At 42.4% G+C, this 24,121-nt stretch overlaps 2 protein-coding genes across 2 annotated transcripts in view; both read right to left on the reverse strand.

Moving 5' to 3' along the window:
- LOC125232063 (putative 1-phosphatidylinositol 3-phosphate 5-kinase) overlaps window positions 1-24,121 on the reverse strand; it is a 65,708-nt gene that overhangs the window by 17,541 nt on the left and 24,046 nt on the right. The window contains 13 exon segments of the mRNA XM_048137679.1: window positions 3,013-3,118; window positions 4,809-4,933; window positions 5,376-5,464; window positions 6,976-7,029; window positions 7,432-7,482; window positions 7,955-8,073; window positions 8,075-8,093; window positions 8,989-9,111; window positions 9,258-9,376; window positions 9,498-9,697; window positions 10,338-10,428; window positions 22,675-22,806; window positions 23,596-23,779. Of these exon segments, the coding sequence (XP_047993636.1) occupies window positions 3,013-3,118; window positions 4,809-4,933; window positions 5,376-5,464; window positions 6,976-7,029; window positions 7,432-7,482; window positions 7,955-8,073; window positions 8,075-8,093; window positions 8,989-9,111; window positions 9,258-9,376; window positions 9,498-9,697; window positions 10,338-10,428; window positions 22,675-22,806; window positions 23,596-23,779 (1,412 nt within the window).
- Window positions 12,484-15,841, reverse strand: LOC125232064. The gene is made up of 5 exons (XM_048137680.1): window positions 15,688-15,841; window positions 15,528-15,596; window positions 15,327-15,434; window positions 13,689-15,245; window positions 12,484-13,438 (listed from the first exon to the last, which is right to left on the reverse strand). Exons 1-5 carry the CDS (start codon window positions 15,781-15,783, stop codon window positions 12,719-12,721), a joined length of 2,550 nt encoding a protein of 849 aa, XP_047993637.1. The 5' UTR covers window positions 15,784-15,841; the 3' UTR covers window positions 12,484-12,718.

Here is a 24,121-nt window from a genome sequence, read left to right on the forward strand (position 1 = left end):
GAAGTTTCACGCGAACACTTCGGAAAATTATTACTATCGTAGCAAATTTACTGCATGATCTGCTACCAAGTTGGAAATATCCGTGGACACAGTAAATAAAATACTAGATAGTTTTCCAATGTATATTTGTGCCGACCGCACAGGCAAACGAACTGAACCAAATTGACATGTTTACATTGTGTGACATTGTCTAGAAGACGATTCTATTCAACCAGTAGAGTTTATAATGGTGCACATACGAACTTCATAGTTAAACTTACGTAGGTTCTAACAACGTATTACTGCCCTAACACAGACACTAGTTACTTACAATTGATTAAGTTTTTTACGAAACTTAACTCTACTTCAACTGTATAAGAATCAAATCAATTTCACGTAAAACGAACGTTGTTGCCAAATGTCAATGTTTTTGTTTTGGTTTCGGCAAACTTTTGAGCGGCTTTAACGTATTATTCTGTTTAAAATATTGAAAAATATTAGTTAAATGCCGAACTAGCTCAAGTACTTAGGCAATTTACTCACGCTTTGAATAAGTACAGTTAAATTAGTTATCTAACTTGTTTAAAAGTAATGCTTTTAAAAGTTAGTCTGTTCTGTGGATCTGTGCAGTGCAGTGTATAAAGTTGTACATTTTTGTAATAAAGTATTTCTGTAAATAGTTTTGTTAGGATTATACGTTGAAAATGCCGCCAATTAGAAAGCGTAGTCATGTTTGGCAGCATTTTGCGGAGCAACCTGAAGAACATGCCAAGTGTAACTATTGCCACCAGCGGATCAGTACCAAAAGTGGATCAGTAGGCAATTTAAATCGCCATTTAAGACTTAAACATCCTATGGTGCATTTAACATTAGAAAGGCAAACGCTACAACCTCCTGTACTTAGTGTACCTACAGATATCTCGGGAGTCGCGGGGCCCTCACAAGCAGATAGTGCTGCAGCTGCACTTTCCAATTCTACTCCTGGAACCTCGACGATCCAAGTACCATTACAACAACGTCAACAACCACAGCCGATAAATACAATTAACAATTACGTTCGGCGACCGCCACCTGCAAGCCGTGTTGACGAAGTTGCAAGAAGTGGTAAAGATGGTAGCAAAAGGACACCACGCTCTACGTATCGTGGAGGAACCTGAGTTCCGAACTCTGATTGAGATGGTGTCTACTTGCCCGGGTTACCAGTTGCCTACCAGGAAAACTTTGTCTAACACGTTAATACCCAAAATTTATAGGGAAATATTTGAAACCATCCAAGAAAAACTGAATCAAGCATTTTCCGTTTGCCTTGGCACTGATGGCTGGACATCAAGTATAAATGATGGGTATATAGCGGTCACCGCTCACTTTATTGATGAAAATACTACTATGTCGTCGGTTTTATTGGGCTGTATTAACTACACCGATCGCCATACGAGCGAAAACTTGTGTGCATTTTTAAAAAATATTATACGTGACTGGCAAATAACTATCAGCTATCGTGAGCGACAATGCCAACAATGTTCAAGCAGCCGTAAGACTCGGTAATTGGCGGTCACTTAGTTGCTTCGCTCACTCTATTAATTTATGCGTTCAACAAGGACTGTGTCACATCCAAGCCGTAGTGACCAAGGCAAAATCAATCGTTGAATACTTCAAAAGAAGTACTACGGCTTTAAACAAATTAATCATCACACAGCAACAACTCGGAATACCTGTGCTTAAACTTAAACAGGAATGCCCAACGCGGTGGAATTCGGCCTACGATATGTTGGTGCGCATTTTAAAATTAAAAGAGGCACTCATGAGCACGTTAGCTGTCCTAAACAAAAACGAGCTACATGCAATTGCAGATCCGAGAATGGGATATCATTTCTACAGTGATACCCATTCTAAAACTGTTTTACGAGATCACTAACGAAATTAGCGCGGAAAAAAATGTAACACTTTCAAAGGTCCTTGTGTTCGCGCAATTCATGGCAAAACATATGGTTACTTATTCCGTCCCACAAATGCACGCGGAGGTGCAAGCCATGGTCACAACTCTGACCACACAAATCAATCTTCGATTTGGTGAGCTTGAAAAAAACACCCTGTACGCAGACAGTACTCTTTTGGACCCTCGTTTTAAGAGAAAAGGCTTCCGTACTCAAAACGCCTACGATAGAGCTGCTGAAAATCTAAGACGGCGAGTGAGCAAAACACATCTACCTACACCAGCCACGGCCGCCACATCTCAGCAGCAACCTGAGCCAACTCAGCCAACTTCAGAAGATGGCCATCAAACTGCGCCTGTGCCGCCTTCCTCGTCTTCAATCTGGGAACAGTTTGATCAAGAACACGAGTCTACCGTGCAACCCGAAAACCAGGTAGCTGCTGCCATTCGAGAATTTGATTCGTACTTGAAGGAGCAGTACATAAACAGGCACGAAGATCCGCTCGAATGGTGGCATAGGAAGAGGGAGGTATATCCACGGGTATATATCTACATGAAAAGGCGCTTGTCAATGCAAGCGACTTCTGTTTCGTGTGAAAGAGTATTTTCAAGTGCTGGACAAGTCCTCAACAAAAGACGTACTCTTTTGAAACCCAATAAAGTACATCAGTTGTTATTCTTGCACCATAATATGTAAATAAAAAATCCTATGTATAAAAAAGATGAAGAAAAGGGTCAAAAGAAATCTACCCTATGTAAATATTGTAAATAAAAAAAATCAATCTATAAAAAAATAAAAAAATAACAAAAAAAAAAAAGGGTAAAAAGAAACCTACCCATGTATAAATATTGTAAAAACTATGTGAATATTGTAAATAGTTCAATCAGATCATTGTACATATTTGATTTTTAAATACGCCATTCTAATTTCTTGCAATATATATTACAATAGAATGACAGTCCTAAGCCTGCTAAGTATGAAGGAAAATCAAATATGAGTCCTTTTAACTAAAATTGTTTTTATCTGTGGCGAATTCGTATTACAAGTCGTATAATGGATGTAAAGAGGCGAGATAGGGGAAGGTGGAGTGAGTCAGTACCTTGAGCAACACCTCGATGTGGTCGTTGGACTTGGCCTTGCTGCTGTCGCCGTCCACGCGGTCCTTGCCTGCTCCGGCCTCGGCCTCGTCGGCTTCCGACTGAGTACTGCACAATTTTACAAACCAGTATCACGGATTTGGCCAAATAAAATTTTAAAAAAATTACAAGATTACAAAAGATACTTGAAGAGAGATCAGAAAAGAATGTAAGTATGGGAGTTGTATAGGCGATAAAACCATCTTTTTTTTTACACTTTTTACATATATTTTCTTAGTTATATCAAGTCAATGAGCGACAAATGTTTTATTTTGCACATCTTTTGTAAATCATATGTATAAATAGCCTTATTCTAAATATCCTGTGGTCTTTTAGTGCATGTATAATTGTATAAAATGTACAGCTGAAGCTTTTTAATGTTTTACCTAAGTAACCGTTGGCGGCCCGATCACCTACAAGAATGCCATCGAATGTTATTTTTCTTGCTCTTTGAGGGGGAGAGCCGAGATGCGGCGTGTACCTGTGCCTGTGCCTGTGCAGCGAGCGGCGGTAGGTGACGGAGGCGAGCGCGGCCGCCACCACCGACCCCGTTGTGTTGAGGGGGGGGAGCCGAGATGAGGCGAGTACCTGTGCCTGTGCCTGTGCAGCGAGCGGTGGTAGGTGACGGAGGCGAGCGCGGCCGCCACCACCGACCCCGTTGTGTTGAGGGGGGAGCCGAGATGCGGCTAGTACCTGTGCCTGTGCCTGTGCAGCGAGCGGTGGTAGGTGACGGAGGCGAGCGCGGCCGCCACCACCGACCCCGTTGTGTTGAGGGGGGGGGAGCCGAGATGCGGCGTGTACCTGTGCCTGTGCCTGTGCAGCGAGCGGCGGTAGGTGACGGAGGCGAGCGCGGCCGCCACCACCGACCCCGTTGTGTTGAGGGGGGGGAGCCGAGATGAGGCGAGTACCTGTGCCTGTGCCTGTGCAGCGAGCGGTGGTAGGTGACGGAGGCGAGTGCGGCCGCCACCACCGACCCCGTTGTGTTGAGGGGGGGGAGCCGAGATGCGGCTAGTACCTGTGCCTGTGCCTGTGCAGCGAGCGGTGGTAGGTGACGGAGGCGAGCGCGGCCGCCACCACCGACCCCGTTGTGTTGAGGGGGGGGGGAGCCGAGATGCGGCTAGTACCTGTGCCTGTGCAGCGAGCGGTGGTAGGTGACGGAGGCGAGCGCGGCCGCCACCACCGACCCCGTTGTGTTGAGGGGGGGGAGCCGAGATGCGGCGAGTACCTGTGCCTGTGCCTGTGCAGCGAGCGGTGGTAGGTGACGGAGGCGAGCGCGGCCCCACCACCGACCCCGTTGTGTTGAGGGGGGAGAGCCGAGATGCGGCGAGTACCTGTGCCTGTGCCTGTGCAGCGAGCGGTGGTAGGTGACGGAGGCGAGCGCGGCCGCCACCACCGACCCCGTTGTGTTGAGGGGGGAGAGCCGAGATGCGGCGAGTACCTGTGCCTGTGCCTGTGCAGCGAGCGGTGGTAGGTGACGGAGGCGAGCGCGGCCGCCACCACCGACCCCGTTGTGTTGAGGGGGGAGAGCCGAGATGCGGCGAGTACCTGTGCCTGTGCCTGTGCAGCGAGCGGTGGTAGGTGACGGAGGCGAGCGCGGCCGCCACCACCGACCCCGTTGTGTTGAGGGGGGGGAGCCGAGATGCGGCGTGTACCTGTGCCTGTGCCTGTGCAGCGAGCGGTGGTAGGTGACGGAGGCGAGCGCGGCCGCCACCACCGACCCCGTTGTGTTGAGGGGGGGGAGCCGAGATGCGGCGTGTACCTGTGCCTGTGCCTGTGCAGCGAGCGGTGGTAGGTGACGGAGGCGAGCGCGGCCGCCACCACCGACCCCACCTCCCCCACCTGCACCACCACCGGCACCAGCCCGTGCGAGATTATGATGCCATTCTGTGCCAACAAAAGACAGCTTTAACGAACTTCAACGATCTCTTCTTATAACGTTCTTCAACAAAACGCATACTCGTATTTAACCATATTTCAGTCTTCAGGGAACAACGCAACCTGTTCGAAACATCGAAAAAGGCAAAATAATGTTAGTTGATCGCGTTGGACCCGTAGGTGACATTAAATAAGTGTGCCTCTGTTAACATCTGCAAATTGTACTAAAAGATCCTCCGCAATGAGCCTCATCAAAGTGGAGTAATATGCACCCGCTGGGTCCCGTTCCTAAGTGCATTTTTACATTATCCGATCCGATATCGGATGTCGGACCGATATCCGATATATTTACGCCGCCATCTTTGATTTTTTCCTACGAAATCCTTGTGGTAAATCCTTCCGATATCGGATGGGATAATGTAAACAGGCACTAAGAGTGTGGTACTGGTACCTGGTGCGAGGCCTCCTTGTTGGAGAGCAGCTGCGACAGGATCTGGCGCACCGTCTTCTTGTCCCCCCTCTCCTCGTCCTCCTCCGCGCCTGCCCGCAAACAATCAACCACCACTCCTTAAACATACCAACACCATTACTAATTATTTCTTAGGGCCGGTTGCATCAAACCATCTGCCACCTGGTAGCGGAAAGGAAGATATACCGGGAAATCCTGGGACCTGTCAAGAGAGATGACGGCACGTGGAGGATAAGCAGGAATGCCGAAGTAGAGGAGTTGGTGCGCGAAGCGAACATCATCGGCGTAACCAAATCCCACAGACTTCGCTGGTTCGGCCACCTACTAAGAATGGGAGAGGATCGGGCTGCCAAGAGGGCGTATCTGGGAAGACCGACTGGTGGCCGCCCGGCGGGTCGGCCCAGATACCGCCGGGGAGACAGCGTGATGGCGGAGTTGTGTCAGCTACAAGCCGATAATTGGCAGGAAGCTGCGCAGGATCGGGATAAGTGGCGTGCTCTCGTTTTGGAGGCCAAGATCCTCTTTGATCACAGTGCCATACTAGTAGTAGTAGTAGTATGGGAAGTTCCATAGACGTCTGCTGCGTGACGATGATGTGTCTGCCAAATGTGGTTGATGCAAAGTGGCCCTTAGTATGAGTATGTTTTACCAATAATAAGGGCTCATTTAGGGCGCGCGTTTGTGATATTAGTTAGATTGCGCACAGTTGTGGTTACCTACATATAATTAGGCACACTAAACCAATACTGCAATGAAAAGAACCTCGCAGGTGAGATCTAGCTCACGCACCCTGCAGATGGGCCCTTAGATTTACACATTTATTGGTGTTGGTAAGGAACGCAGAACATACATAACTAGTACTAAATTAAGACTTATTATAGGTTAAGGATTGAATCCAGGTTTAGAGTCCAGGGTTAGAGGTGAAAAGAGAATTGTCGTGAAATGTATAGTATAGGATCCAATCCACTTTCCGTCTCTTCTTTTTTCGAACAATCTAGTAGGTATATTAAGGATTACTAGAAGTGTTCAGCTTTGACCTTGCATCTTTCATTTTATAGGATTATTTCGCATTTATCGTGGCAACACTAACTTTTTTGAATCGCTGTCAGTCACCGAACGACTACCAGTGCACATCTCTCGCTATCGCTTTCATTACTAACTTTCGCGCCGTTCAGTAAAAGTGCTACTGCCAAACATTTAAATTAGCTAGAATCAGTGTAGTGTATCAGGAGAGGCCAGGAGACCGTCGAGCGGCAGAATCGAGGGCTAAGTTGAACGACTAGAGGTAACGGTTCTTAGCCTACTTTCTAGCGAGCGACAAAGGACAGCCAGAATCCAGCCCGAGGTCTTCAACTGTGACCAGCGGTTCAGTCCCATCTTCGGCGCGTCGAGAGGTAATCTTCGCGTTACACTATTTCACACTTAGTTCATCCATTTAGTAACACCATTTTCGTAGTATACCCCAACTTTCTTGCCCAACTGACTCCCTAAATCTTGACTCCCTGTCGCCCCCCAATTTTCTCGAATTTTCCTACAGTCCACTCTATCGTTATTAAACAAGAAGAAATAGCTGTAGTCTTACCAGGGTGGTCCCTCTCGTCCCGGTCGCGTCCTTCTGCGAACACATACGTGGTTCCTTTTTAATGTTGCAGCAAGTATCTCACAATATCTCATCATTTGATATTGTTGCCCAACGACTACAATTAAGTTATCACAAGATTTTGGAATGATTCGCGGACAGTTTCACTAGACTTATTGACAGAGATTTAGATCGTCATTACCTTTATGTATTTAGTCGCGCTCTCCATATTTCGACGCAGTTATATATGTATGCTGGATGGATATGGCTATCTACGGGTAATATAATGGTGTCCCCACACTGACTGTTAACAGCCGATGTGGGAGTTATAAATAGTTTTTGCAAATAAAAAGCGCATTCAGTTATTGTTTTAAGTCAGAGATTGTTGGGGTTTGGTCATTGGTGTCAAAGTTGAGTTGTAGGCGGCGGGCAACAATGTAAAGTATGAACGGTATTCACCTGAGTTTTCACTGTCTCCTGTGGACTCTTCTAGATCGGATTTTTCTTCCACTGTAAAAAAATGTTGCAGTTTCAAAATGCACTATATATACACTATGTATAGTATTTTAAACATTTCAAAAAAATAAATTTAGTTGTTATACCTTAACAAAAAATATTGTGTCTTAAGCCACGAGTATGGGTCATCAGAAACAGACAGCCGGAATAATCTACGGGGCCTGGAGAAGGCTGCAAGGGTAGCGTTGTGTAATTTGCTCAATGCCGATCAGTTTATTCAGTGCGGCTAATGCGGCTGGCCTCTAGTCAGTATTAGAGTAAAAAATGAGAAACAAACTAGTGATATAGTCTGTCATTAGAAAAAATTGGCTTTGAAAAATTAGAGCGTGAATATTTATTGTCCTATAGATAATTTAAATGTCGCGCTTTTCGTAGTGATCGGCTATAGTGTGTATAAAGTAGTTGCGAATCGTTGTCGGCGTGCGGAGGATGGGCGTGTTAGTCGGAGTATCTATCGGTACCGTACCTGCCCCCGCGGCGTCGACAGCCTTGGCCGGCTTGCTCGCAGGCGCGGGCGCGGGCGCGGCCCACGCGTCCTGCGCCTCCCGCAGCATGCGCTCGCCCGCGATCAGCGCGTCCGACACGCCACAGCGACCGGATCACACCTACACACACACACGTCATTTACAATCTACCACAATACTACATTACATAACATAGGCCAGATTCTAATTCTAATTCGAATGATTTATTTGTAAACATCGGTAACAATGTTGGTACAAAATTATGTGAGTTCTATGCTTCGCCGATAGGCATACGAACTCAAATTAAATGTAAATAAATAAAGCAAATGTCTCCGATCACATTGATGCAATAGGCTAGTTTCCTATACTTAAAATAAAATATTTTATGCAGTGCACTAAATAAAGCGACACATAATTAGAAGAAAAATATGGACAGTAGTTATGTTCAAACATAATTTCTATTTAATAAGTTAAAGAGAAAGATATAAAGTAAATGAATTGACCGTGACGTCACTCCTCAGTATTTCATAGTAATTCCATATTAGCAAATCGTTATGACAGTTCTTAAAAAAAGCTGATTTGACTAGTAGGAAACTAGCCTATTGTCGGCCGAGGCGGAGCCGGGAACGGTGTGACGGACCGTTCGACCTCGGCTGCTACGACAAAATTTGATGCTAACTGTACAATAATACTAGTTACAAGTTCAGCATTAGATATGAAACAAAAATTATAAATTTATAAATCAAAGGAAAATATTGAAACCAATATCAAATAGTTTTATAAATTATAAAATTACTTCATATATAGAAACATCACAAAATATTTTTTTTATTATATACTGATCGGAGATTGACCCCAGTCCAGTCACACCTGATGGAAAGTGAAAACAGAGTCTAAGATGGAGCTCACCGATTCAGTGTTATCATGCAATTTTTTTCAGACTTAAATACTGACTTAGTAGTGACACGTGATACTTGATTTATTTTTATTAGCTATAGGGATTTTTTTTTTCATAAAAAAATGGGAAACAACATACCTGCCGTGGTGGTGTTTTCCTTGGCTTGAGTCAAAGCCAGAGAGATCTGCTCGGTGTGGTGCTTAAACGCCTGGTAGTCTTGTTCCGCCCCTGCGTCAGCTACTACGCTTAGCGTTTCGTGCCCTATAACAAACATAATAGAAGAAAAAAAATATTAATTTACTCGCAAACACAATGAAAAGAATAAAATTATACAATTAAAAAGGACATAAATGCTGAAGGAACAAAAATTATTAAAAATACTAGTTACCGTGATGATGTTTTATTACCTTTGAGAACGAGTTCGTTGAGCTGCGCGATCAATGCGTCGCGCATGGCCTTCGTATCGTAGTGGGTGGAGATCATGTCGGGGGGCAGCTCGATCTCGTATGGAGTTATCTTCATGTACCTGCAGAAAATAAAATAAAATAATATTATGTGTGAAAGTTACACAAAAATTGATATATGCGCACGCGCAGGTACATCGCCAGAGAGAGACAGAGCGACACAGCCGCCTCACTCGCACTCACCTGCAGCAGGCGGCGGCCGTGTGGCGCGCGAACACGTGCGCGTGCGCGTGCAGCGGGTGGCGGCACGCGCGCGTCGTCTGCCGCGCGGCGGACGCGCGCACGCGCAGATACATCGCCAGAGAGAGACAGAGCGCGGCGCGGGACAGCCGTCTCGGTCGCCCGCTCTCGCCGCACTGTTCGCAGCGCGACCAGAACATCACCTGCAAACAGGTTCTTAACGTTAACATTTTTTGGAGTGAAAATTCAGCCTTTTTTAGCATTATATTCAATATCTAATAAAAGTTTGAATTGTACTAAAACAGATCATTGTAGTGATATTAAGTGAAGCGATGATATTTAATTTAATTATTATAGTTGGACGAGTTAAACAGACAGTGTCAAAATACAGCATTCATTGCGGGACGAACAGGCTTGTTTGAGTTCGTGCGAATGCCGTTTGGTCTAACCAATGCGCCTTATTGAATACCGACGTCTTCTATCGTTTGAATTCTATCGTCGGTGGCAAACAAGCATACGGTCCGCCTGATGGAAAGCGGTCACCGTAACCTATGGACGCCTGCAACTCAAGGAGCGTCACATGCGCGTTGCCAACCCATTAGAAAGTTGTACACTCCTTTTCACTCTGTTAAGTAGCGTACAGCGCGAATCAACAAGGTTTTCACAAAATTTCCACTTTGATAATTTATTTGCACACACATCACATTTTCCGGAAGTGTTAGGTATATCATTTTATATCAGTTGTTATTTCAAATTCTATTGGCACGTATATGGCTGATAGACCGTACTCCGGTAACCCTTAGAAAAGACGCGATTATCGTAAAATATTGAAATATAACATACCTGCTTGGTATGTTCCTCCTTGTGCTTGTCGACGGCGCTGTGCTGGATGATGTTGCAGGTGACCGTGAGGCACGCGTCGCCGTGCACGAACCTGACACAAGACACATTCATAGTCTTACAGAAATACCAATAGGTCACAAACCCAAACAAACATTGGTATCAGTTCTGCTTTTCACCAGAGTAGAAAATAAAAGTATCGTAATTCGTGCAGAAGTAACAATTTTATTATAGTAAGCGATTATGATCAAATCATCCTCCTTGCGCTATCCCGGCATTTGCCAAGGCTCATGGGAGCCTGATGGAGTCCGCTTTGACAACTAATCCTAATATTTCGCGTAGACACTAGTATTAGCGACTGCCATCTGACCTTCGAATCCGAAAGGTAACTAAAAGGCCATATTGGTCTAATACCAATCCGGTTTCCTCACGTTCTTTTCCTTCACCAAAAACAGACTGGCAAATATCAAATGTCATTTTCGCACGTAAATTCCGGAAAAACACATTGGTACGAGCCCAGATTCATAGCAGCGACCTCCGGATTGAAAATCGCGCGCTCTTATCGCTAGACCACAAGCGCTTAGATTAAGACTCCTTATTCCTTAGAGCGCTCATCAATTTCACGAAACGGTCATCGATAGATGGCGTTGGCGCTCGGTACGCGAACACCTGCAACTCAACGCGCGTTTCAACGCCGACACAAATAATCTTGATAGTTTTTAATTAAATTGGTAATAACATAATTTTCAATTTTATACGGGGAATTTCCTGTTCATGGTATGGTAGTAGTAAATAAGGTGTATGAATGTAGTAAAAGTATAGTAGTCTACATATACATATATAAATACAGGTTTCCTAATTGATTGATTCAACAACCAACACCGCTGAGCCGAAACTACGAAAGCTAGAAAGTCGAAATTTGTATAGATTGCATTAACACAATTTCGAAGAGATAAGAATCGATTATGAAAATTTACACCCCTAGTAGAGGGAAAAAGGGGGTGAAAGTTTGTATCGGGATCAATTTGTTTTTTTTTTTATTAGGAAAATTTTAGTTAGGAACTTGAAATTAGAGAATAGTTTAATAGTGATTTCTGTTTTTTTATTGAATGTATATGCATACTGATTGGTCCCATTTTTATCAGAACCCAGTTCTGATGATGGGATCCTGGAGAAATCCAGGGAACTCCTCAAGTCTGAAAGGCATACATATGGCGATTTTTGTGTTTTTATATGAATAGCATGCATTTACGTACGGAACAATGACATTTGGTGCAGTGGAACTGTTGATGATGGTCAGACCGGAACTCCCTAAATCTAAACGGCACAGTTATAGTGACTTTCATATTTTTATAAGAACAGCATGCACTTACGTCCAGAATAGTGACATTTGGTGCAGTGGAACTGCTCATGATGTTGTGTCACTTTTTAACCATCGCCTCAAATCTCTCAAGGAAGGACGGTTCTCAATTCGTCTGTTTTTTTTTGTTTGTTCCTCGATATCTCCGTCGTTACTGGACCGATTTAAAAAATTTAATAATTAAAGCATTAAAAGCAGTTTAAAAAAATACCTACACATTTCTACATGTGCTCTGCCTACCCTTTTATGGAATACAGGCGTGATTGTATGTATGTATTTGTACATAATCCAACATTCGCAAGTAGCTTTCATCAGAACCCAAAAGGCGGCGGTTTTTTTTTTCTTAAAAATTATTAAACGTTTTTTTTATGGGATAGGAGGCAAACGAGCAGACAAGTTGCCTGATGGTAAGCGATCACTGCCGGCTATGGACACCCGAAGCACCAGAAGTGTTGGAGGTGCGTTGCCGGCCTTTAAGATGGATGTACGTTCTTTTCTTGAAGGTTTGAAGGTCGCATCGGTCCGGAAATACCGCTGGCAACAATTCATTCCACAGTTTAACTGTGTATGACGTGACCTGTGCAAAACATTGCGTCTTAGAAACATTTGAAAGGGTGAAAATCAAAATATGTACATGTTCGTTCTAAAAGTAGCTGATCAAACATCGTCGGTTTGGAAAGCCTGCGGTAAAATTTTTGCTCCTTCCTTACTATACATATTTTATTTAGAGGGTTTTGAGATTTAGGTAATAAAACAACGCTTCATTAGGTTTAATAGCATTATGTAAAGTATAATGCCAATGTAAGTGCAAGCAGTCTTATTTACAACAAACTTACAAGCGGAAAAAAATATATGCGGAATGAAAAAAGGAAACTGTCAATACTGAATGCCCTAGGGTGGCTATGTACGAATAGCACAGAAAAGTATGAAAATAAAATAAAAAGATGCTTTATTTGTGCAATATGTTTCGTTAGTGATTTAAATTAGATATTACTGAATAATTTACTTTTTCAATGTGCTAAAATTAAAACGGGTCATCTCTTAATGGCATACTTCTGATTTTTCGAGGGTCGACGATTTCTGGGAGTAAGCACTTTTCATAAAAATTTATTAGTCTTGTTTCCATTTTTGCCTTCCAGAAATTGTCGTCCTTTTCTATTATTTCTATTTTAAGAGGATACTTAGGATCAGTCCATACACCAAATAAACATCTGTCTTTATTTGTTATATGTAATTGGCCCTGAACCTGGTAAAACCAGTCATGGTTTTTATTTAAAACCATGACACCATTAACGACCTTCCACATCTTTATTTTTTTTTCTTTTATGGCCTCCTCGGGATCCATCCCGAATGCTGATTTTGGGCATTTTATTTCTATTATACCGTCACTGTAGAGTCCATCAGGAGTCGCGCCTAAAAAATAGTGTTCTGGATCAATGTGAAGACCACATTTTTCCACTTTAATGTTCAATTCCATTTCGAGCTGCTTGATTGCATTCGCTTCATGGTTTTTGCCATGTTGTACAGCCGCAACATGATCGAGAGAATAACCGTACAACATGGTCTTTACGAGAGGTGCTGGGCTAATGTTATTGCGTCGCTTGCAAATTTTGGAGAAGTTGGATGCTGTTAGAATACACCGCCTCATTTCAAGCCATAGAGCACTCTCCGATTGCAGTATAGTTTCCCGTTCTATGACATCTCTTTCCTTGAGCTGTGCTTTTACTGACGCCAAATACTCCTCCTGAAACACAACACAACATTATATTATAGGATAATCGATGGAATCAGGCGTTACTTAGCGGAAATCTATGTTAATCAAAAACATTACTTTACTGATCCGCGAATAGATAACGAACTAGTCAATCAGTACACACTGCACTTATGATGGAATATAATTATAGGCTAGTTGACCCTTTCTTAGAGTTTGTTTTATATTATTAACTAACCGAAAAAAAGAATATCATTGCTTGGCGTAGAAATGATGGACTCACCTTTCTTCTTTCATATTCTTCAGGCGACATATCTGGCTTTTGACATGCTTCGCCATAGTCGGCCGCCATATCCTTTGAAGCTATTATTCTTTTGGGCTTCCATACTTTTTTACGGCTATTGTTTACTCGTTTTCTCTGCTCGACTAGCTTTGATGCCTTCGAAGGACTCCTTCCTGTAACTGTTTTATGCAGCGCGTAGATGGGCATGCCGGTGTTAAATGCCACTACCGCTGCATAGCATCTTAAGGTGTATGAGTTTTTAAGCGCATAATTTATACGCTTTCCTCCAACATATTTAGCAACCAAGGAGTTAAACTGTTCTGCGCGATTATTATTTAGTCTGTACAGAAGACTTTGCGAGAAGTTGGCTAAATGTGTTGTGTTATCTCTCAATTTTTTCATTAATTCAGGTATTTGAGGAACATAGTTGTGCTCTTGTTTTTTTTCTGCCGGACAGTAATAGTCGTCGCATGCAGAATGGTCACCAAATACATGACTAGGACTATTTAAAATATCCTTGCGAAGTTCTTTTACGCGGTCAGCAAACGATAAATTTTGTGCCATCCGAAATCTAACTGCTTGTTTTATCGCTATACGTAAACGGTTAATACGATCTGCAGCTTTAAGGAGTTTTCTTTGTGGTAACGGTATCGAGGTATCCTTTGCAAAATTTATGTTTTTACCGTTATAATTACGCAACAAATGGTTGGAACATTCGATTTTTTCAACATTTATGCCTGGGTAAGGACGATTATCTACAATATTTTTATACGTACTAGCGTCACCATCAGCTATTAGTTGTGAATATATCAAACCATGTTTTTGGACTGACTCCTTAAAGCCCTCAACAATTGCCGCCTGCTCCATGCTAGTAGAGGAGCCTTTGTGGTTGATAGTGCATTGATGAACGGATGGAGTGGTATTTTTAGAGGAAGCTCTTGCACACGTCACACAGTATTTGTTTTTAATGCCAACATGAAGCACTTTCCCAGAATTTATGCCAATGATAGCCCCAACTCCCGAAAGCGATGAATAATTGTTTCTGTAGGAGCGCTTAGCCCAACAAGCATCTGCTGTTACTGCTATCATTGGCTTCCCGCTGGGACTTTTTCTGTCGGCTTCTTGTGTTTCTTGTAGAGCAGCATCTGTCATAGATTTTTCAGCCGCTTCTTTCCACCAGCTATGCAGGTGTTTGTGGCACTGATCATATATTTTTTGATTTACAGTGGGTAAATCCAACGATGCAGTAAACTCTTTTAGATTAGATGATCCGCAACCCATAAGAATCGCGGCGGAGACTGCGGAGTGATTAACGTCGTTCGTGTTAGGGTCAGTGTCGTCTGTGTGAAGTGCAAATACACCATTACACATATTGCAGCGCAATGAAAAAGTGGACCTAAGCCCAGTTTTTCTTTCTTTGATAATTTGTATAAAATCTAACTGACAGCCGAATTTGCTGCTGTGTCTGGAGATCTCTATAATTTGATCCATAAAGTACTGCATTTTCACCAGTCGTCTCCCTTCAATGTTGACTGGAGTTTCTGGTCTCGTCATATCCTATAAAGCAAAATACTTTGTTTTAGAATTTAAATATCATATAAATATAATAGTTATACTATAAACCGACATATTATTTACCTCATCGACAGTTAAATCAAATTCAACATCTGAATGACCTTGGCTGCCTTTTGCATCTGTGGCATCGAGTTCAGAATCCATAAATGATGACTGGATTTGTAATGGGCTCTGCAAAATATATGAATAAGTTAATTCAGATTAATAGATGTATTAAAACATGCATAGATTGTTCAACCGAAATTATTATCTGCATATAAATACCTGGAAACTGTTTTCATATGTGGCGTCGATTTCAGAATCTACAAATGATGATTCAATATGTGATGCCATCTGTAAAATAAACAAAGGTTATTGTGATTCGAACCTGAGTGAAACATAAGTTTCGTCTATTGCATTGCACCTAAGCATTTTCGTTACTAACTGAATCGTTTGTAGTACTGATGTCCATGTTCACAGTAAGGTCATTTGTAGATTCAGGTGATAACAACTGCTTCGATGCTGGCGAATGAGTGGCCATTGTTGTTAAATCCGCATGATACGGGCCGGAAGAACTGTCATGACTAGCACTAAAATAGACAAATTAATATTATTAGTTTTCAAATTGGACAATTTATTAGTACAATTATTTACTAGTAACAATTCAATACATAGTCAAAATTCAAATGATATATTATAATAATACAACAATCAACATAATTTTAATTACTTACGTTTCAATCGGCTTCTTTTTTTTCATATATTTTCGTTTTACTTTTCCAAATTGTTGATTTTTATTCCTTTTGCCCATTCTTACGTCCTTGTAGAAAATTAATCTACAAATAAAGAGAATATCGAATAAGCACAAATTTCCTGAATAGTAGTTCTGTTGACCACCTCCTGACTCCATCATTAAATCCTGGACCTCGTCTAGATCGATGGTGCTCGTCAGCCCAAATCTAATGAGTCCAAACATGATGGGGTTATGATGAGGAGAATAGCAGTTCTGTTGACCACCTCCTGACTCCATCATGAGACCTTGGACCTCATCTAATTCGATGGTGCTCGTCGGCCCAAATCTATTGAGCCCAAACATGATGGGGTTATAATGAGGAGAATAGCAGTTCTGTTGACCACCTCTTGACTCCATCATGAGACCTTGGACCTCGTCTAGATCGATGGTGCTCGTCAGCCCAAATCTAATGAGCCCAAACATGATGGGGTTATGATGAGGAGAATAGCAGTTCTGTTGACCACCTCCTGACTCCATCATGAGACCTTGGACCTCATCTAATTCGATGGTGCTCGTCGGCCCAAATCTATTGAGCCCAAACATGATGGGGTTATAATGAGGAGAATAGCAGTTCTGTTGACCACCTCTTGACTCCATCATGAGACCTTGGACCTCGTCTAGATCGATGGTGCTCGTCAGCCCAAATCTAATGAGCCCAAACATGATGGGGTTATGATGAGGAGAATAGCAGTTCTGTTGACCACCTCCTGACTCCATCATGAGACCTTGGACCTCATCTAGTTCGATGGTGCTCGTCGGCCCAAATCTAATGAGCCCAAACATGATGGGGTTACGATGAGGAGAATAGCAGTTCTGTTGACCACCTCCTGACTCCATCATGAGACCTTGGACCTCATCTAGTTCGATGGTGCTCGTCGGCCCAAATCTAATGAGCCCAAACATGATGGGCTTATGATGAGGAGAATAGCAGTTCTGTTGACCACCTCCTGACTCCATCATGAGACCTTGGACCTCATCTAGTTCGATGGTGCTCGTCGGCCCAAATCTAATGAGCCCAAACATGATGGGGTTATAATGAGGAGAATAGCAGTTCTGTTGACCACCTCCTGACTCCATCATGAGACCTTGGACTTCGTCTAGATCGATGGTGCTCGTCAGCCCAAATCTAATGAGCCCAAACATGATGGGGTTATGATGAGGAGAATAGCAGTTCTGTTGACCACCTCCTGACTCCATCATGAGACCTTGGACCTCATCTAGTTCGATGGTGCTCGTCGGTCCAAATCTAATGAGCCCAAACATGATGGGGTTATGATGAGGAGAATAGCAGTTCTGTTGACCACCTCCTGACTCCATCATGAGACCTTGGACTTCGTCTAGATCGATGGTGCTCGTCGGCCCAAATCTAATGAGCCCAAACATGATGTGGTTATGATGAGGAGAATAGCAGTTCTGTTGACCACCTCCTGACTCCATCATGAGACCTTGGACCTCATCTAGTTCGATGGTGCTCGTCGGCCCAAATCTAATGAGCCCAAACATGATGGGGTTATGATGAGGAGAATAGCAGTTCTGTTGACCACCTCCTGACTCCATCATGAGACCTTGGACCTCATCTAGTTCGATGGTGCTCGTCGGCCCAAACCTAATGAGCCCAAACATGATGGGGTTATGATGAGGAGAATAGCAGTTCTGTTGACCACCTCCTGACTCCATCATGAGACCTTGGGCCTCATCTAGTTCGATGGTGCTCGTCGGCCCAAATCTAATGAGCCCAAACATGGTGGAGTTATGATAAGTAGAATAGCAGTTCTGTTGAACATTTCCTGCCTGACTCCATCATCATGAGAACCAGAACCTCATCATGGTCCCAAAATATAATAATAATTCAAATTCTCAACAAACTTCACGTATAACTTAAAATCCAAAATCATATGAAAAGCATGTCGAATGCTAAATTTGCATAAGGTGTAAAAATGTACTTACAGGATCAAGATTTGTTTAGTCGCAGTTTACGGCACTTCTCGGAACTATCGAGCTGCTTACGAAAGCTAGGTGCGCCGGACGATCAAACGCAGGTCCGTTGTCTTTGAGCGCTCGGCGCAGACTGAGCGGGCTCGCGTTAGCACAGTGTCTTTTATTCGAATTTTAGGTGTTTTAAAAAATATCTATAGACAGAAAGGTATGTCTTATAAGTATGATTTTTTTCTTATAGGTCAAAAAGAAGTTCTAGTTTAGGATAATATTATTTAAGAGTTACAAAAAATGCAGGAATCGCAGGAAAAATACATAATGTAAACCTCTTTTTATCGAAAAAATGGGGAGGATACGGAAGGTTATTTATCCACCATTTCAAGTAAATCTTAAAATGTCAAAGTATTAGCTAACTCGTACAGGATATAACAAATATTAAGAGCGTTATAACATTTCGGCGTCGGGCGAAATTAGGTATTTTACCCGCCGCGCGAGCCCAATATGCCGACCCTTTCTAGCACGTCTTATCACTCGCTCGCACAGCTCGCACTACAATAATGGGCAAAACAATCTTGATCCTTCCTATGGAATTTTGATAACCACAATCTACTATCTCGATATAAACTTTTGATTTCTAATAAACATTATTTTGTACGAAAATACTAGAATATAGCGCAAAATAATATTAATTATGTTAAAATTTATTTAAAAATTTAAAGTAATAATTATAAACTATGATTATATTTAAGTAGATCCCATCCCAAATATTTGCTTTTGTTATATGATAAGTATTAGAGTATAGTACATTACGATACAAGTGCGTAAAGAAGGAAGTTCGAAACGAGTGGCGATAAATTAAAACACGACCGAAGGGAGTGTTTTAAATCGACACGAGTTACGAATTTCCTTTTTGCACGCGTATCGTACGACGTTTTTCAGTACAGATGACCCTCCGAAGTTTCGACCTGGCATATAATGAACCACTTCTCGCACTAGTGCGTAAAAAAAACACCATCTGTACTGGAATAGTACATTACGATACAAGTGCGTAAAATAGGAAGTTCGAAACGAGTGGCGATAAATTAAAACACGACCGAAGGGAGTGTTTTAAATCGACACGAGTTACGAATTTCCTTTTTGCACGTGCATCGTACGACGTTTTTCAGTACAGATGAGCCTCCGAAGTTTCAACCTGTTATATAATGAACCACTTCTCGTACTAGTGCGTAAAAAAAAACACCATCTGTACTGAAAAAGTATATATTAATATGATGATAAAATATGTCAAATACAATTCTAATTACTTCAAGGTGGTACTCAGGGTCTGATGATGGAGCCAGATGGTGGTCACCAGATGAACCATGTGACTAAACGACTTCGTGTTTATGCTCGTTGGGTTCGTCTCAGATGATAAAAGTGGTCACCAGGTCTGAATGAACCATATGACTAACTAACCACTTCGTGTTTTTTATGTTATTCACATATGCGAGTTGATTTTTTGGTGACCACCATCTCTGGCTCCATTATCAGACCCTGAGTACCACCTCTTGTCAAAGATCTTATTGAGACGATCCCATTGAGCCTATACATGAAGTGGTTTAGTCATATGGTTCATTGGTACTGGTGACCACCATCTGGCTCCATCATCAGACCCTGAGTACCACCTCCTGTCAAAGGTATTGTTGAGACGAACCCAATGACCCCAAACACGAAGTGGTATAGTCATATAGTTCATTGGTACTGGTGACCACCATCTGGCTCCATCATCAGACCCTGAGTACCACCTCTTGTCAAAGATCTTGTTGAGACGAACCCAACGAGCCTAAACACGAGGTGGCTCAGTTCCATGGTTCATTGGTACTGGTGACCACCATCTGTCTCCATCATCAGACCCTGAGTACCACCTCTTGTCAAAGATCTTATTGAGACGATTCCAATGAGCCTAAACACGAATTGGTTTAGTTCCATGGTTCATCGGTACTGGTGACCACCATCTGGCTCCATTATCAGACCCTGAGTACCACCTCTTGTCAAAGATCTTATTGAGACGATCCCATTGAGCCTATACACGAAGTGGTTTAGTCATATGGTTCATTGGTACTGGTGACCACCATCTGGCTCCATCATCAGACCCTGAGTACCACCTCCTGTCAAAGGTATTGTTGAGACGAACCCAATGACCCCAAACACGAAGTGGTATAGTCATATAGTTCATTGGTACTGGTGACCACCATCTGGCTCCATCATCAGACCCTGAGTACCACCTCTTGTCAAAGGTCTTGTTGAGACGAACCCAACGAGCCTAAACACGAGGTGGCTCAGTTCCATGGTTCATTGGTACTGGTGACCACCATCTGTCTCCATCATCAGACCCTGAGTACCACCTCTTGTCAAAGATCTTATTGAGACGATTCCAATGAGCCTAAACACGAATTGGTTTAGTTCCATGGTTCATCGGTACTGGTGACCACCATCTGGCTCCATTATCAGACCCTGAGTACCACCTCTTGTCAAAGATCTTATTGAGACGATCCCATTGAGCCTATACACGAAGTGGTTTAGTCATATGGTTCATTGGTACTGGTGACCACCATCTGGCTCCATCATCAGACCCTGAGTACCACCTCCTGTCAAAGGTATTGTTGAGACGAACCCAATGACCCCAAACACGAAGTGGTATAGTCATATGGTTCATTGGTACTGGTGATCACCATCTGGCTCCATCATCAGACCCTGAGTACCACCTCTTGTCAAAGGTCTTGTTGAGACGAACCCAACGAGCCTAAACACGAGGTGGTTTACTTACATGGTTCACTGGTACTGGTGACCACCTTCTGGCTCCATCATCAGATCCCGAGTACCATCTTGATGTGTCTTATCATCTTGACCGTATTGTAATTTTCACATATTTTGTAACGTAATACGTTACATTCTTAAAAAATAAACATTTAAAACTACTAAATTACCTAACTAAAAATACTACACTACTAATAAACTATATTACATATTAAAATATACAACAATAATGTCTTAAAACTACGTATTTACAAGTATAAAATCATCATCACGCTGATTGATTTAAATATGTCGCGCCGCGGTAAACATTCACTCCCAATAATGTTCACATTCGCGAGTGCATGAATGAATGCACGGGTCGAGGCGCTGTGTCATTGCGCCCATCACTCACTCGTCCATTTTATCTTTGGAGTTGAGTGGAACGCACGTCGTTAATTATCGATCTCTGCTACGGATCAGATACCTATTGAAATTCGTAATCGAATTTAACTGCGTCCCTACGTGTTCCTCAACTTGTTAAATTACTGTGGTGTTTTAATTATGTTTAATAGTGTACCCCGAATTGGGTAAGTGGATATATTTTATTTGCTAGCTGCCTAGAATATCGTAGTGCTATTTTATTGCTTTGGAATTTTATCATGCACATTGAAATAGTAACTATTCCATAGCCACTATTTAAATATGCATAGGTACTCATTTAACTAAAGAAGTAATCTTCCTAATTATATATTTGCTCATAGTCATTGTGACCTTTTGTCAACCAACCCTCCATTTTGTGACAAAAATAATAATTGCATTTTAATTTCTCATTTTCTTAATTTACATTGCCTTTTTGTAATCTCCGTATCTGAATTGTGAATTTCCACGGCAACACAATTTATCATCATAACGTTGTAATATACTTTAACATTCAAACATAACAAAATATTACAAAAGCATCTTGAAAATTTACGGATCTAGGATCAAATTCGTTGGTCGCTGTTTACACACACACAATGCGAGGATAGCCCGTGTATAAACAAGGTGTCCGACCCACACAACGATAAATATTCTCGAACGTTCGCGATGAAAACTCGGAGAGCGAAGCGACATACGTCTGACCTCCACGAGCTCCGACGCGGCACTGAAATCGCAGGCGTCCGTCGCCGGTAAAATAGCGACAGGAAGGCTAGTTTTCAAAAAATTGGCAAAAAATCATTATAAAATATTATAACGACAACTGGATAACAGAAATTTAAGCAGATTGTGCAGATTATTTATATACTAAAATAACTTCGATAACATGTAGATTTTCGGAGAAATGATCACTTGTTTCGATGTATTTTCAAGACAAAATTGAGTTCGTTTTACTCTCAATTTCTCAATTTCAAAGGATTAAATGATAAATATTGTTTAATGGGCCTAAAGTACAAGATATTAGAAACTTAAATTTACCGCATTTATGAGAGTGAGCTTATCAAATTGTACATAATAAGAGCTCCGAAATCAGTGCTTCACGCGGTTTTTCCTAAACGAGCATCAGAAAAAAAATCATTACGAATTGAATAAGCTTTTTCTTTCATATGTTTTTTGTTTAACCTACGGTTAATAACATGTTCTAACTGAAACAAGTACTTTTACTGTCTTTTAGTATGGGTAAAGTGTACAATTTTATCGTTGAATATTGCGAATTTTACAATATATCGCCATTTTTTGTCATAGCGCTCTTAATTAAATATGAGACAAAAAAAATGTAACAGTTTCATGAAAATATAGCAAAGTTTGACTTACCTGCGGACGTGTTGATTTACAGCATTCATTGCGCCAAGAAGAGGCTTGTTTGAGTTCGTGCGAATGCCGTTTGGACTACTACCAACGCACCTTATTGAATACCGACGTCTTCTTTTGACTTTGCAAAGTTTGAGTTACCTCCGGACGTGTTGGTTGACGGGCACGGAGCACCCTGCCGAGGGGCATTTGGAGTCGCTGTTGAAACAGTACTTGTCCAGGAACGCGCCCAGCGTGATGTCGTTGCGCCCGTACATCTCCATTGTCACTATCCTGAAACAACAGATTACGTTTTTAAACATTTGTAGTGTGTGTAACACACCTTACACACCTGACCCACCGAAGTGCATAGCATACTATATAATGTCATTGTTACTTAACTCTTTCACTGACAGTGCTCCGCCTGTCGACGTACTGTCTGAAAATACATAATTATGCGGGTATGTCCTTTCTGCGGCAGTAGTTCGGCTGTCGACGTAGTGTCAGCGAATGTGTTAATACACAATAAAAGTATACTCTATCTGAAGCAGTTCTTTTTTTTTATATTATAGGACATTCTTACACAGATTGACTGAGGCTCACGGTAAGCTCAAGAAGGCTTGTGTTGTGGGTACTCAGACAACGATATACATAATATATAAATACTTATATACTTATATACATAGAAAACATCCATGACTCAGGAACAAATATCTGTGCTCATCACACAAATAAATGCCCTTACCGGGATTCGAACCCGGGACCGCGGCGCAGCAGGCAGGGTCACTACCGACTGCGCCAGACCGGTCGTCTGGTATTTACTCTCCACATCACATGGCGACCCTGCCAGTGCGACCGCGCCAGCCAGTCCAATGAGCAACTCTTAGAATGCTTCAAGTTTTATACAGTTTCATTCCGTGATTTAAATCGTGTTAGTGGAGTGAAAATAAATCTAATCTGATTTATTTTTGACCCTATGGCGAAATATTATAAAGTGAGCGATCTTGTTAGAACGCGTGAGAGAGACCGGCACACTTTATATTTCGCCAATGTTACCCAACACGGGTCAGAGTGTGTACCCACCACGGGTTGACGCAGAAGTCGGGCTTGTTGGGCGACTTGGGGCTGTAGCTGTAGAGTAGGACAGTCAGCTGCTGGTGGTGGTCGGGGCACAGCGGGTCCCGTTCTTCCGGCGCCGGCTCCGGCTCCGGCGAGCCGGGCGCTGCCGGCCGCTTCACCACCGACGGCTTGTACATCGGGCATTCCGCTGGAACGAACACATTATGACAGGCTTTTTAAAAAATTGTGGGTAAACAGTGGAGTTTTTGATACCTATGTTTTAACAGCCCGTGAAATTTCAAAACGGTCGTAGGTTTTCGGGTGAAATCGTATATTATGTAATTGTAAAATGGAGATTGACATTATCTTATTCCCGTATTGCTCTAAAATCCCTCTAGCTCCAAAAGACCCCTTTGTAATTTTACTTTTTTTTGAGGGATAGTCACAAAAATTGTGTGGTAGTAAAATATTGAGCCAAATCATAACAGCACCTTTGGCATATCAAAGTACTTTATATCAGAGTTGAACGATGTGTCAGTACAAGTAAAGT

The sequence above is a fragment of the Leguminivora glycinivorella genome, chromosome 12, assembly GCF_023078275.1.
Source record: "Leguminivora glycinivorella isolate SPB_JAAS2020 chromosome 12, LegGlyc_1.1, whole genome shotgun sequence".
In the NCBI taxonomy this organism is placed as follows: Eukaryota; Metazoa; Arthropoda; class Insecta; order Lepidoptera; family Tortricidae; genus Leguminivora; species Leguminivora glycinivorella.